This window comes from Nerophis lumbriciformis, linkage group LG10, assembly GCF_033978685.3.
Source record: "Nerophis lumbriciformis linkage group LG10, RoL_Nlum_v2.1, whole genome shotgun sequence".
NCBI lineage: Eukaryota > Metazoa > Chordata > Actinopteri > Syngnathiformes > Syngnathidae > Nerophis > Nerophis lumbriciformis.
The window spans coordinates 3973429-3986130 of record NC_084557.2 but is presented as its reverse complement, the minus strand read 5'-3'; the positions used below and the strand labels follow the sequence as shown (position 1 = coordinate 3986130).

At 44.7% G+C, this 12702-nt stretch overlaps 1 protein-coding gene across 2 annotated transcripts in view; it reads left to right on the top strand.

Annotated features, from left to right (window-relative positions):
• Window positions 1-12434, top strand: part of cnot4a (CCR4-NOT transcription complex, subunit 4a) — a 46337-nt gene extending 33903 nt beyond the window's left edge. The window contains exons 4-13 of one of the 2 annotated variants that reach the window (XM_061970409.2): window positions 1112-1198; window positions 3314-3415; window positions 3492-3617; window positions 3689-3816; window positions 3884-4090; window positions 4160-4214; window positions 4283-4538; window positions 4825-5322; window positions 5447-5671; window positions 10787-12434. In XM_061970409.2, the coding sequence (XP_061826393.1) occupies window positions 1112-1198; window positions 3314-3415; window positions 3492-3617; window positions 3689-3816; window positions 3884-4090; window positions 4160-4214; window positions 4283-4538; window positions 4825-5322; window positions 5447-5671; window positions 10787-11121 (2019 nt within the window). In that variant the 3' untranslated portion in view covers window positions 11122-12434. Of the gene's footprint in view, window positions 1-1111; window positions 1199-3313; window positions 3416-3491; window positions 3618-3688; window positions 3817-3883; window positions 4091-4159; window positions 4215-4282; window positions 4539-4785; window positions 5323-5446; window positions 5672-10786 lie in introns of both variants that reach the window. The other variant, XM_061970408.2, reaches the window with a different exon arrangement.
• Window positions 12435-12702: the final 268 nt, after the last annotated feature.

The following is a 12702-nucleotide window of genomic DNA, read 5'->3' as shown; positions in this document are numbered from 1 at the left end:
GTGGCGCAAACAATTATCAAATCAAATCAAATCAACTTTATTTATAAAGCACATTTAAAATTTACCACAGGGGTAGCCAAAGTGCTGTACAATGAGCAGGTTAAAAGATAAAACGAGTACCGAGCAAACACAACACAAACAGAACACGATAAAAAATAAATAATTAAAATAGAATTAATAAAAACATAAAAACATAAAAACAGGATCACAGCAGGTGTATTATGGGGCGCCATTGCAGGATGGATATCACTCAGTGTTAAAAGCCATGGAATAAAAGTATGTTTTTAAGAGAGATTTAAAAACAGGAAGAGAGGAGGCTTGTCTAACACTTAGGGGTAGGTCGTTCCAGAGCTTGGGAGCAGCAACGGCGAAAGCTCTGTCACCTCTAAGCTTCAGCCTTGTGTCAGGGACCGTCAACAGCAGCTGATCGGCTGATCTTAAGGATCGGGTGGGGCAGTAAGGCTGAAGGAGGTCGGAGAGATAGGTTGGCGCGAGGTTGTTTAGACATTTAAAAACAAATAAAAGGAGTTTAAAATGTATTCGGTAACGCACAGGGAGCCAGTGAAGGGACGCTAAAATAGGGGTGATGTGCTCACGTCTGCGGGTCTGTGTTAGCAGACGAGCAGCAGAGTTCTGCACGAGCTGCAGGCGGGCGAGGGAGGCCTGGCTAATGCCTACATACAGGGCATTACAGTAGTCAAGACGAGTCGAGATAAAAGCGTGGATTAATTTCTCAAGATCATGTCTTGATAGAAGCGGTTTCACTTTCGCTATTTGGCGTAATTGATAAAAGCTTTTTTGAACGACGCTGCTGATTTGTTTTTCGAATTTAAAATCTGAGTCAAACTTTACCCCCAGGTTTGTGACAGAGTCGCTGAGATACGGGGTCAGAGTGCCGAGGTCAACGTTGGGGGAGGGAGAGCGACTTGGACCGAACAACATAACTTTAAGAGAGATGATCGATTTTTCTCACGTTTACTGCTCATAAACAAGACTCTAGAGACACACAGTAGTGTTACAGCATCAACAGAAAGTCACTTTTGTATAAAAGGGAGCATTTTATTTCTAAAATCATGAATAATGCTTGTATGTGTTTCCGCCCTACACGCAGGTCTTAAAACGACCAGAGTATTTTGGGAGATTTGGGAAGATCCATAAAGTGGTCATCAACAATAGTACATCTTATGCAGGTTCACAGGTGAGTTCACTCTGTGCCTTCTCTCCTGCAGTTAGCAGGATGTTTAAGTTGCCAAGTTTTTGTTTGGAATGTGTACATATTTTGTACCACTAAAGCGCACTGGTGACATCACTGCAGTTAGTGTGTAAACAGGTCCGACTTACTGAACACGTCTTCATGTAGCTAGATAGCGCGTCATCTTTTCTCAGAGGTTTAAGTTGCTCTAAAAGTTGCTCTTTTCTCAGATGACATTTTTACTGTATAAGTTGAAACTTAACCAAGCAGGGAACTAGGGATGTCCCGATCCAGGTTTTTGCACTTCCGATCCGATACCGATATTGTTTTTGCATTTCCGATCCGATACCGATACTGGCCTATCCGAGCATGTATTAAAGTTTAAAGTTATTTAGCCTACTTAGTTGTCAGAATCATGTTGAAAAGGGTTTTAGTACTCTTGATAACAACTAGCCAGCTGAATTAGGGGAGTTTGAATAATACACAATGGTTGGTAACAAGAAACTGACCTGTTTATTCAAGGATAAACACAAAATAGACAAAATTATACATGACAAACAGAAATGGCATCATTGAACTAGGGCTGGGCGATATGGCCTTTTTTTAATATTGCGATATTTTAAGGCCATATTGCGATACACGATATATATCTCGATATTTTGCCTTAGCCTTGAATGAACACTTGATGCATATAATCACAGCAGTATGATGATTCTATGTGTTTTGATTGATTGATTGAGACTTTTATTAGTAGGTTGCACAGTGAAGTACATATTCCGTACAATTGACCACTAAATGGTAACACCCGAATAAGTTTTTCAACTTGTTTAAGTCGGGGTCCACTTAAATTGATTCATGATACAGATATATACTATCAGATATATACTATCATCATAATACAGTCATCACACAAGATAATCACATTGAATTATTTACATTATTTATAATCCAGGGTGTGGAGGGGGGCGCCGGATGTAAGTGTCAAAAAGACAGCCAAAAGAGTTTATGAGAATAAATCTAAAGTTAAAATATAGGGTAGAAATGCACCCATTTGCAGGAAATGTAGTCTTGATTTTCAAAATGTTCTTTCAAGGCTTGCATGTCTACATTAAAACATTCTTCTTCATACTGCATTAATATATGCTACTTTTAAACTTTCATGCAGAGAAGGAAATCACAACTAAAAAAATCACTAATTTTTTCATACGGTGTTGATGTGGACATTTTTTGCCTCTGCATTTTGATGGTGTGGACGTGTGGCACCGAATGGAGATAAGCGTCTCGACAGACGTCACAATATTTGAACAATGATGACGAAAACTGTTTTCTCTGTCGTGTCCGTGTGTCGAAAATTGTTATGCGCTTATTTTTTTATTTGATTTTGTGCGTGGCATATAATTGCTATGCGCAGAGGACGCTTAAACAGTGCGCAATTGCACAAGCGCGCACTTTAGAGAGAACGTTGGTCACACGGCTGCGCTAGCATCACAGCTAACGTTAGCCGTGCTGCTACCTTTCTGCTCGGGGAGGACGTACACGTATGTGACGTGTGTCATGACAGTATGTGACGTATGACGTGACAGTATGTGACGTGTGTAAGAAGGTGCACTTGCTGTCTGTGAGAAGCACAGACACAGAAAAGAGTGAGAAGAGCCTGTCGTGTAATGCCAGCAGCTAAAAGCAACTGCGTGAGATTCCACAGACGTGTGGATGTGTTGAAGGTGTGCTGGAAAATGCGGAACGGAAATTACAGAGCAGCAGAAAAGTGGAATGTATTATTTAAATCGGTGCGTAGGAAAACACGGACCGGAGTTTTTTTTTTTAACTGGATCTGGATCGGCATTTTCCCATGCCTTGCCGATACGCAATTTTTGGCAAATATCGGCAGCCGATCCGATCCAAATATCGGATCGGGACATCCCTACAGGGAACTACAATCTACAAAGCTATTTGCTAAATTGGGGTAGAGAAAATTAACTCTCTCTCTCTCTGTCACTCTCTCTGTGTGTCTTTCTCAGCACCACACACTGTGGTTGTACATGTATTTCTTGTTTTTCCAATGCAAACCAACAACACTGCATCATTCTGATTGGTTCAATGTTTATACCTCTACTGGTTCAGGGGCCGAGCGCCAGTGCATATGTCACCTACGTCCGTTCTGAAGATGCCCTCCGGGCAATACAGTGTGTGAACAACGTGGTAGTAGATGGCAGAACACTCAAGGTAACGTGGCACGCCGGGTCACATCACCACGCGCTGTAGTGTGTTGTTGAATGTTCTGCCTTTCTCCCATGTGCAGGCTTCTTTAGGGACAACAAAGTACTGCAGTTACTTTCTGAAAAGTATGCAGTGTCCTAAACCTGATTGTATGTATCTACATGAGCTTGGTGATGAAGCAGCTAGCTTTACAAAAGAAGAAATGCAGGTAATAACCATTGAAAGTGGTTAAGTTGTTCATTTACGTTAACGTTATGTCATTTTGCATCTCGTTTTTAGGCAGGAAAACATCAAGAGTACGAGCAAAAACTCCTCCAAGACCTGTATAAATTGAACCCTAGCTTTTTACAACCTCCATCATGTGGAACAGAAAAGTCAAAGAGTAATAAATCAGGCTCAACACAGAGGTTGGTTTATGTCATTTATTGATCCTTTGTTGCCTTCATTTAGTACATTTGCTTTTTCGCGCAACAGAACCAACAATAGCAATGGTAAAGATGTGTGGCCAACGTTGTCGGGGCACAGCAAACTAGCCAATGGCCTTTCCGAGGACCGCAAGTCCCCGCCGCTGCTAGATTATCTAGACCAGGAGGGTCTCACCTCATACGGTCTAGATACGGAGCTTGGTCCAGGCCAGTGCTCTGCCCTATCTCCCTTCTCCTCAAACTGTGACAGCAACAGGTAGGTCAGGCCAAGAAGAAATGATGCCTTTCTTTGTTGTTATAATGACACACAATGCTGTGCCCGCAGTCCCAGTGACAAGCCTTCAGAGTCCATTGCTTTGGTGAATGGAGAGACTTTACAGGTACCATCATTTTATAACCATTACCAAAGAGAAAGAATCAAGCAGATGTACTCTTTTCCCCACCGCAGATACCCACAAGTGACTCCCCGTCCCCTCCCCCGGGTTTAACCAAGCCCAGCCTGGTGGTGCCCATCAGCGTGTTAGACCTCACAGCCCGTTCACCCTTTGAGGGAGCGGCGGCCGAGTCGCAGTCGCTCTTTTCGGACAACAGCAACTTCCGACACCCCAACCCTCTCCCCAGTGGTCTGCATTCATTTCCTGGCAATTCCCGCAGCAATCCTGACTGGCCCATGACGCCTGAACCACAGAGCCTCTTCACATCAGGTAAAATGACCTGTTGAATGTTTGGAGCAGTTTTCTCTGTACTCACAAAATGATCGTCATAAAACCACAATTATATTGGAAAATAAATCAAACTCTGGACCAGTTAAAATCCTGTTACGAGATGGATTTAATTTAATTTGCTACATTCGGTTTGGATGAGCCAATTTAAAGATGATCAACCCTGACTTATGTTGCTTGCCATTTGAACCAAAATTCTGTGAGTTATTTTATTTTCTCTATACTTCAGTAGCACCTCCAGTAACGTCCATCTTTGATCTGGCGACAGACACAATACCAGTGTCGTCCTCCACAGACTGGCAGGCAGCTTTCGGCTTCGGCTCGTCCAGCAAACAGCAGGACGATGACCTGGGCTTCGACCCCTTCGACGTCACCCGCAAAGCCCTGGCCGACCTGATTGAGAAGGAGTCGTCGGTGCAGGATCAGAGCCCCGCATCCCCGGGGCCTCTCCCACTGGGGAACAATCACGGGCCCGGCCTCCTGCCCCCCAACGGCATCGCCGGCGCTCCCCACCCCTTCCCCAGTGGACTACCCCGCCTCCCCCCGCAGCTCCACCACAGAGCCATCTACAGCTCCTTCAGTTTCCCTGGCACTCAGGCCAGTCAGCAGCAACAGCCATCGGCCAGACACCCCTGGATGGGCGTCCCTTTGCGGAATAACCTCACACACTTGAACCACTCAGCCAGTGCTGCCTCACACAGTCATTTCTTGGACCTGAATCTGCCTCCTCAGCACAGCACAGGTCTAGGAGGGATCCCCATCTCAGGTACCGTGTGCTGTGGAGTCTGTCTGCATGTTCCTTCACCCCGCCGTAGTCGTTCCACTTGTAGTTCCTTAGCTGGCCTCTACTCTGTGATCAACACCCCACATGTGTTTTCCCCCTCTTGCAGAAAACAGCGGCTCTATAGAAGGCCTAAATGTAAAAGAGTGGCAAGATGGCCTCAGAGCTCTCCTGCCTAACATTAATATCAACTTCGGGGGCCTTCCAAACTCCTCTTCCTCCTCTTCCTCCTCATCCTCCAACAGTGTTAACCACATTGGTGGACCAGCAGGCATTTCACACAGCCTGAGTTGGGACAGTACAGCTAGCTGGATGGACCCTGCCATCATCACAGGTACTTTATGAAAACCTCTCATTTTGATGACGTTAATCTGCTGTTACCAGATACAAAGATGACTATATTGGCTCTTATGCTGTTATCTTTACTCTGATTGCACCAAATTAACAACATGGAATGCTTCTGGACATGCCTAACATGTTACATTAAAGTGCATCTGATGATCATGTTTACATATTTCCACATGTCCGAAAAGGAGTTGGAAGAAGAAGAGTTTTAGTCTCACCCCTTTTATCATTTATAATTCATTCACACTATATCTTTTACATGGCCATGCTGTTTTTTAACTGTAATAATGATTTAGAAGCGTTTCTCTTTGACCACATGGTCCATTAACCAGTAGATTGCACAACAGAACTCGTGTTGTAATAGCGATTAGACCCAAACTGCTACTAAGCCAGCAATTATACTGTCGATGAGTTCATTGTACTATTAGCACATTTCGGCCTGGGCCAATAATCAATTAATCTAACGTAAGTTTGCCTCATCAGTAGACTGCCATGTCCCCGTGTTTTTCCTTCGTCTCTCGATTTTCAAACAGTGGGCAAAAGGTTTCACTACATGCACCGCTCTCTGCACCTGAGCACGTTTGATAGCAGAATTAAATGAAGGAAGTGAATCCTCTTATCATCCACAATCTTTGTCACTGTGCGTGGAGGCAGGACCGCTCGCTTCCAGCAGCGACCGAGCCTCGCTGGTCGTGACTCGCTAGTGAGAAACGCCGGTAAGGTAACTAAATTGGAAAGAAAAAAGATTATTGCAAGGCCAAATGTTCTCGGGTGGGAATATTTTGGCTTCAAACCGAATGAGCAAGATTATTTTAAGCATGCCGAATTTGTTGGAAAGAAATGGCCAAAAAAACAACAAACACACACCCTTAAAATTATATCAATCAATCAATCAATCAATCAAAGTTTACTTATATAGTCCTAAATCACAAGTGTCTCAAAGCGACCGGTGCAATGGACGTCGAGTGGATCTAACATAATATTGTGAGAGTCCAGTCCATAGTGGATCTAGCATAATATTGTGAGAGTCTAGTCCATAGTGGATCTAGCATAATATTGTGAGAGTCCAGTCCATAGTGGATCTAACATAATATTGTGAGAGTCCAGTCCATAATGGATCTAGCATAATATTGTGAGAGTCTAGTCCATAGTGGATCTAACATAATAGTGTGAGAGTCCAGTCCATAGTGGATCTAACATAATATTGTGAGAGTCCAGTCCATAGTGGATCTAACATAATATTGTGAGAGTCCAGTCTATAGTGGATCTAACATAATATTGTGAGAGTCCAGTCCATAGTGGATCTAACATAATAGTGAGAGTCCAGTCCATAATGGATCTAGCATAATATTGTGAGAGTCTAATCCATAGTGGATCTAACGTAATAGTGTGAGAGTCCAGTCCATAGTGGATCGAACATAATAGTGAGAGTTCAGTCCATAGTGGATCTAACATAATAGTGTGAGAGTCTAGTCCATAGTGGATCTAACATAATAGTGTGAGAGTCCAGTCCATAGTGGATCTAACATAATATTGTGAGAGTCCAGTCTATAGTGGATCTAACATAATATTGTGAGAGTCCAGTCCATAGTGGATCTAACATAATAGTGAGAGTCCAGTCCATAATGGATCTAGCATAATATTGTGAGAGTCTAGTCCATAGTGGATCTAACGTAATAGTGTGAGAGTCCAGACCATAGTGGATCGAACATAATAGTGAGAGTTCAGTCCATAGTGGATCTAACATAATAGTGTGAGAGTCCAGTCCATAGTGGATCTAACATAATAGTGAGAGTCCAGTCCATAGTGGATCTAACATAATAGTGTGAGAGTCCAGTCCATAGTGGATCTAACATAATATTGTGAGAGTCCAGTCTATAGTGGATCTAACATAATATTGTGAGAGTCCAGTCCATAGTGGATCTAACATAATAGTGAGAGTCCAGTCCATAGTGGATCTAACATAATATTGTGAAAGTCCAGTCCATAGTGGATCTAACATAATAGTTCATCTAACATAATAATATTTATTGAAGTGCAATTTTTGCTAACAGAGATGAAGTCCATTTCATTTTCATTGTTTATTTAAGATAATCACAAAGTTATTGACCTTCCATTTGGTAAAAAATAAAACTTTAGTGCATTATTATTGTACATAATGTTTACATTATGGTAAAATTTGGTTTCAAAATAATGCTGACAGTAATATCGTTTATCGGCAATGATTTGTAGGACAATTTATGGTCCAGCAAAATGTGTTGTCTGCCCAGGCTTGAGCACAAGCAACATTTCTAAAGTGCATGCAGAGGTACCGCATTTTTCGGACTATAAGTCGCTCCGGAGTATAAATCGCACCGGCCGAAAATGCATAATAAAGAAGGAAAAAACATGTATACCGTATTTTCCGCACCATAAGGCGCCCTGGGTTATAAGCCGCGCCTTCAATGAACGGCATATTTCAAAACTTTGTCCACCTATAAGCCGCCCCGTGTTGTAAGCCGCATCTAACTGCGCTAAAGGAATGTCAAAAAAACAGTCAAATAGGTCAGTCAAACTTTAATAATATATTAAAACCAGCGTGATGTGGGCGCGCATGGAATCGTATATCAACATGGACGAAGCTGCGTGAAAAAAGCCACCCGGCCTCTTCGCGTAAACTTAAACTTACCTTAACCACTCGCTCATCTTTTCTTCATCCATCCCTTCGAGTTAGCTTTTATGATGACGCCGGCTGGAAAGGTCTCTTTTGGCAAGGTCTTCCTTTTGAATATCACCATGGGTGGAAGTTTCTGGCCATTAGCATGGCAAGCTAGAACCACAGTGAAGGATGACTTCTTATTCCCTGTGGTGCGAATATTCACCGTACGTGCTCCCGTTGTATCCACAGTGCGGTTCACAGGAATATCAGTTGCTGTGAAATAGTAATCCGTGTGCGGATGAAGAGATTGCGTCTTTTCGTGAACCGGATCCCTGTCGTTTAGTAGGAGCCATTTTGTGGTCTTTACAGATGTAAACACACAAAGGAAATGAAACGTACGGTAATATCCGCGCGCTTTTTCTTCTTCTACGCGGGCGGGTGGTTGCTTACAGTAGAAAAAGAAGCGCTTCCTGTTCTATGGGGGCGGGTGCTTACCCTGGCGGTTGCTTGCGTAGAAGAAGAAGCGCTTCCTGTTCTACCGGGAAAAAAGATGGCGGCTGTTTACCGTAGTTACGAGACCGAAACTTTATGAAAATGAATCTTAATATTTATCCATATATAAAGCGCACCGGGTTATAAGGCGCACTGTCAGCTTTTGAGAAAATTTGTGGTTTTTAGGTGCGCCTTATAGTGCGGAAAATACGGTAGTTATTATCCATGTATGAGCTTGTCAACATGCTTATTGTTGACATTGGTTCTGTCACCATACAGGGTAGACACACAGCCAGCCATGCATTTGAAGTTAATCAAGGTTTGTTTCCAGGTATGTCAAATAATGCTAAAATGACCACAATATACCAACCTTTGCCTTAATCGCTATGGTTCTTTTGTCTGAGGAAACGTTGATGCGCATGAGTGCGCATGCTCAGTGAAGTTGGGCAGGACATTTTTTTACGGGTAGCAAGTTATTCCCAGAAAACCAAATCTAATTAGAGACTGGCGGAAATCTGCATCTGTACACCACGACTCGAAGAGGCTTGCTGGTACCGTATTTTCCGCACTATAAGGCGCACCGGATTATTAGCCGCACCTTCTATGAATTACATATTTCATAATTTTGTCCACCAATAAGCCGCCCCGGACTAAAAGCCGCGCCTACGCTGCGCTAAAGTGAATGTCAAAAAAACGCTGCGCTAAAGTGAATGTCAAAAAAACAGTCAGATAGTTCAGTCAAACTTTAATAATATATTGAAAACCAGCGTTCTAACAACTCTGTCCCAAAATGTACGCAAATGTGCAATCACAAACATAGTAAAATTCAAAATGGTGTAGAGCAATAGTAACATAATGTTGCTCGAACGTTAATGTCACAACACACAAAATAAACATAGCGCTCACCTTCTGAAGTTATTCTTCATTCGTAAATCCTTCGAATTCTTCGTCTTCGGTGTCCGAATTGAAAAGTTGCGCAAGCGTGGGATCCAAAATGGCCGGTTCCGTCTCGTAGAAGTCATCGGGAGTCAGTGTCGCTGTTGTTCTGTGAATCCTGCCTTCCGGAAAGCTCGGACCACAGTTGTGACCGAAATATCTGCCCAAGCATTTACGATCCACTGGCAAATGTTGGCGTATGTCGTCCGAGGCTGTCTGCCCGTCTTAGTGAAGGTGTGTTCGCCTTCGGAGCTGTGTGAAAAAAGCCACCCGGCCTCTTCGCGTAAACTTCCCTTAACCACTCGCTCATCTTTTCTTCATCCATCCATCCCTTCGAGTTAGCTTTTATGATGACGCCGGCTGGAAAGGTCTCTTTTGGCAAGGTCTTCCTTTTGAATATCACCATGAGTGGAAGTTAGCATGGCAAGCTAGAACCACAGTGAAGGATGACTTCTCATTCCCTGTGGAGCGAATATTCACCGTACGTGCTCCCGTTCCACAGTGCGGTTCAGTTGCTGTGAAATACGGTAGTAATCCGTGTGCGGATGGAGAGATTGCGTCTTTTTATGAACCGGATCGTTTAGTAGGAGCCATTTTGTGGTCTTTACAGATGTAAACAGGAAATGAAACGTACGGTGATATCCGCGCATTTTTTCTTCTTCTTCCGGGGGCGGGTGAAGCGCTTCCTGTTCTATGGGGGCGGGTGAAGCGCTTCCTGTTCTATGGGGGCGGGTGCTTTCCTTGGCGGTTGCTTGCGTAGAAGAAGAAGCGCTTCCTGTTCTACCGGGAAAAAAGATGGCGGCTGTTTACCGAAGTTGCGAGACCGAAACTTTATGAAAATGAATCGTAATAAAGCGCACCGGGTTATAAGGCGCACTGTCAGCTTTTGAGAAAAATTGTGGTTTTTAGGTGCGCCTTATAGTGCGGAAAATACGGTATTTGAATAGGAACGTGATTTGGTGCATAGACAAAATTACTGTTGCTTTGCAGTCTGATTGAGTGTGTTTGTCCCCCCCTCCCCTCTCCCCACGTACACAGGTATACCTGCGTCAGCAGGCAACAGTTTAGACTGTCTCCAGGACGACAACCCGCCACACTGGCTCAAGTCCCTGCAGGCGCTTACAGAGATGGACGGTGCAGCCAGTTCAGTGGTGCCCAACCCCCAGCCCCTCCACAGCGGCATCCTCGACAGCCACATCCCCCTTCACCACAGAGCAGCCGCCGCCGCCGGCTGGGCCCCCTACCTGCCCCCCGCCACAGCCAACCCCGCCAGCCAGTTCCACTCCCCTCCGCCAGGCTTCCAGACCGCCTTCAGACCCCCGGTACAGCCCGCCACAGAGCTGCTACAGAGTGCCGCCGTGGACCGTCACTGAATACAGACTCCATTTACCCCACTACCACCTTATACCCACTCATCATGTACCCTGCTCCCCCCGCCCCTTCAAAGCCAAACACATCAATCTGCAGAGTATGAAAAATGATTAACATGCTTTCTTATTTTTCTCCTTCCTTTTTGTCTACTCTGAAGGCCTTTTTTGTTTGTGACACACCGCACCTCCTCCGTCTGCTCCCATCACCACTCCTTAGACCTAGACGCAGGGGGGCTTGATCCGTCGTGCAGCTTACCGATAATGGAGAGCACAAGCGACAGCATAGCACTGAGCACCCGGCGGTGACATTTTAAACTGACAAAGAGTCAATTAAGCATAAGTGAGGTCTTCTTTTTAAAACGTAACTAAACATTTAAGCGTGAAGCGTTATCGGACAGTCGAAGCCACCGCGGAGGAACGAAGCAAGCTGTGAATCAAGGACCCTCACAGTCACGCCGAAAGATAGCGGGGGAGGGTCGTAGAACCCAAGACGATACAGAAAGTGGGTTTGGGAGTTGAGGGCTATGCATGGGCTCCCTGTTAGGTGGGCTCGTGGCCCACATTCCCTCTAGTGCAGAGCTCCCACCGGCCGCCGTCCCGCCGCAGGGGAACATTTTTGCTGAACCTCTGTATCAGAGGATAGAGCGAGTGCCCGAGCGCGTCAGGGCAGAGAGCCGGTCCTGGTGGGAGATGGTGGCACACGATCCTAAGCACGAGGGTTAGACTGGTTACTCCCAGTGCCACCGTGTGGTACCTGCAGTAGCTAGCCCTAACATGGACCGCCACCACGTAGATAAAGGAAGAACTAGACGGGAGGACGTTAGAAGTAACTAACAAGGCGTGAGGGCTTAATTGAGGCCTTAACATGGGAGCGAGGAGGGAAAGGAGCTGGGGTGAGCAGAAGAGGCGTGTCCATGATTGCTGCAAACCGTGCAATATTGTATGTGACTTTGGCAACCCTGAGGAAGGTGCTGCAATACAACACAAAGTACTGTAGTAGGGACACTCACACGCTTTTGTTCTCTCCCTTTTGCTTCTCGGTTTGACCTCCCACCGCCTTCTTTTAGAAGTCTTAATTTTCTGACCCGTCTTGTCTTCTCCCCTTTAACCTGTCCCCCCGTTTAACAGTATTGACACAAAAATGATCAAATTCATCCGGGAGAAAACGGTCATAAAATGGGTTTTAATGTAACGTCGCAAAGGAGGAAGGAGGAGGAGGAAGAAAAAAGATAAGTTGAGGCGCTTAAAAGGAAGTAGACTGTCCTCTGCAGGTCTGGAAAAAAATGAACCTTAAATAAAACTGAAAAGTCAGACCAGGTCTGTTGTCTGCTGTTGTCTGCTCTTTTGTGCTCCATTCATGTCTAAACTCTTGAAATCCCCTACAGCATTTTAACTTTTTTCCACTAGGGGGCAGCACACAACCCTGCAAAGTGAAAAGTCAAAACCACCAGCAGAGGGTGACTACAGGCCAAACCCTCACCTTCACATTTCTTCATGTGGTTTGTACACATTGTGCTGTCTTATTACAGCAATGCTGTGAATGCAAGGACTAAACCTACTGTGTCATTGCCAGGTGTCCCAATA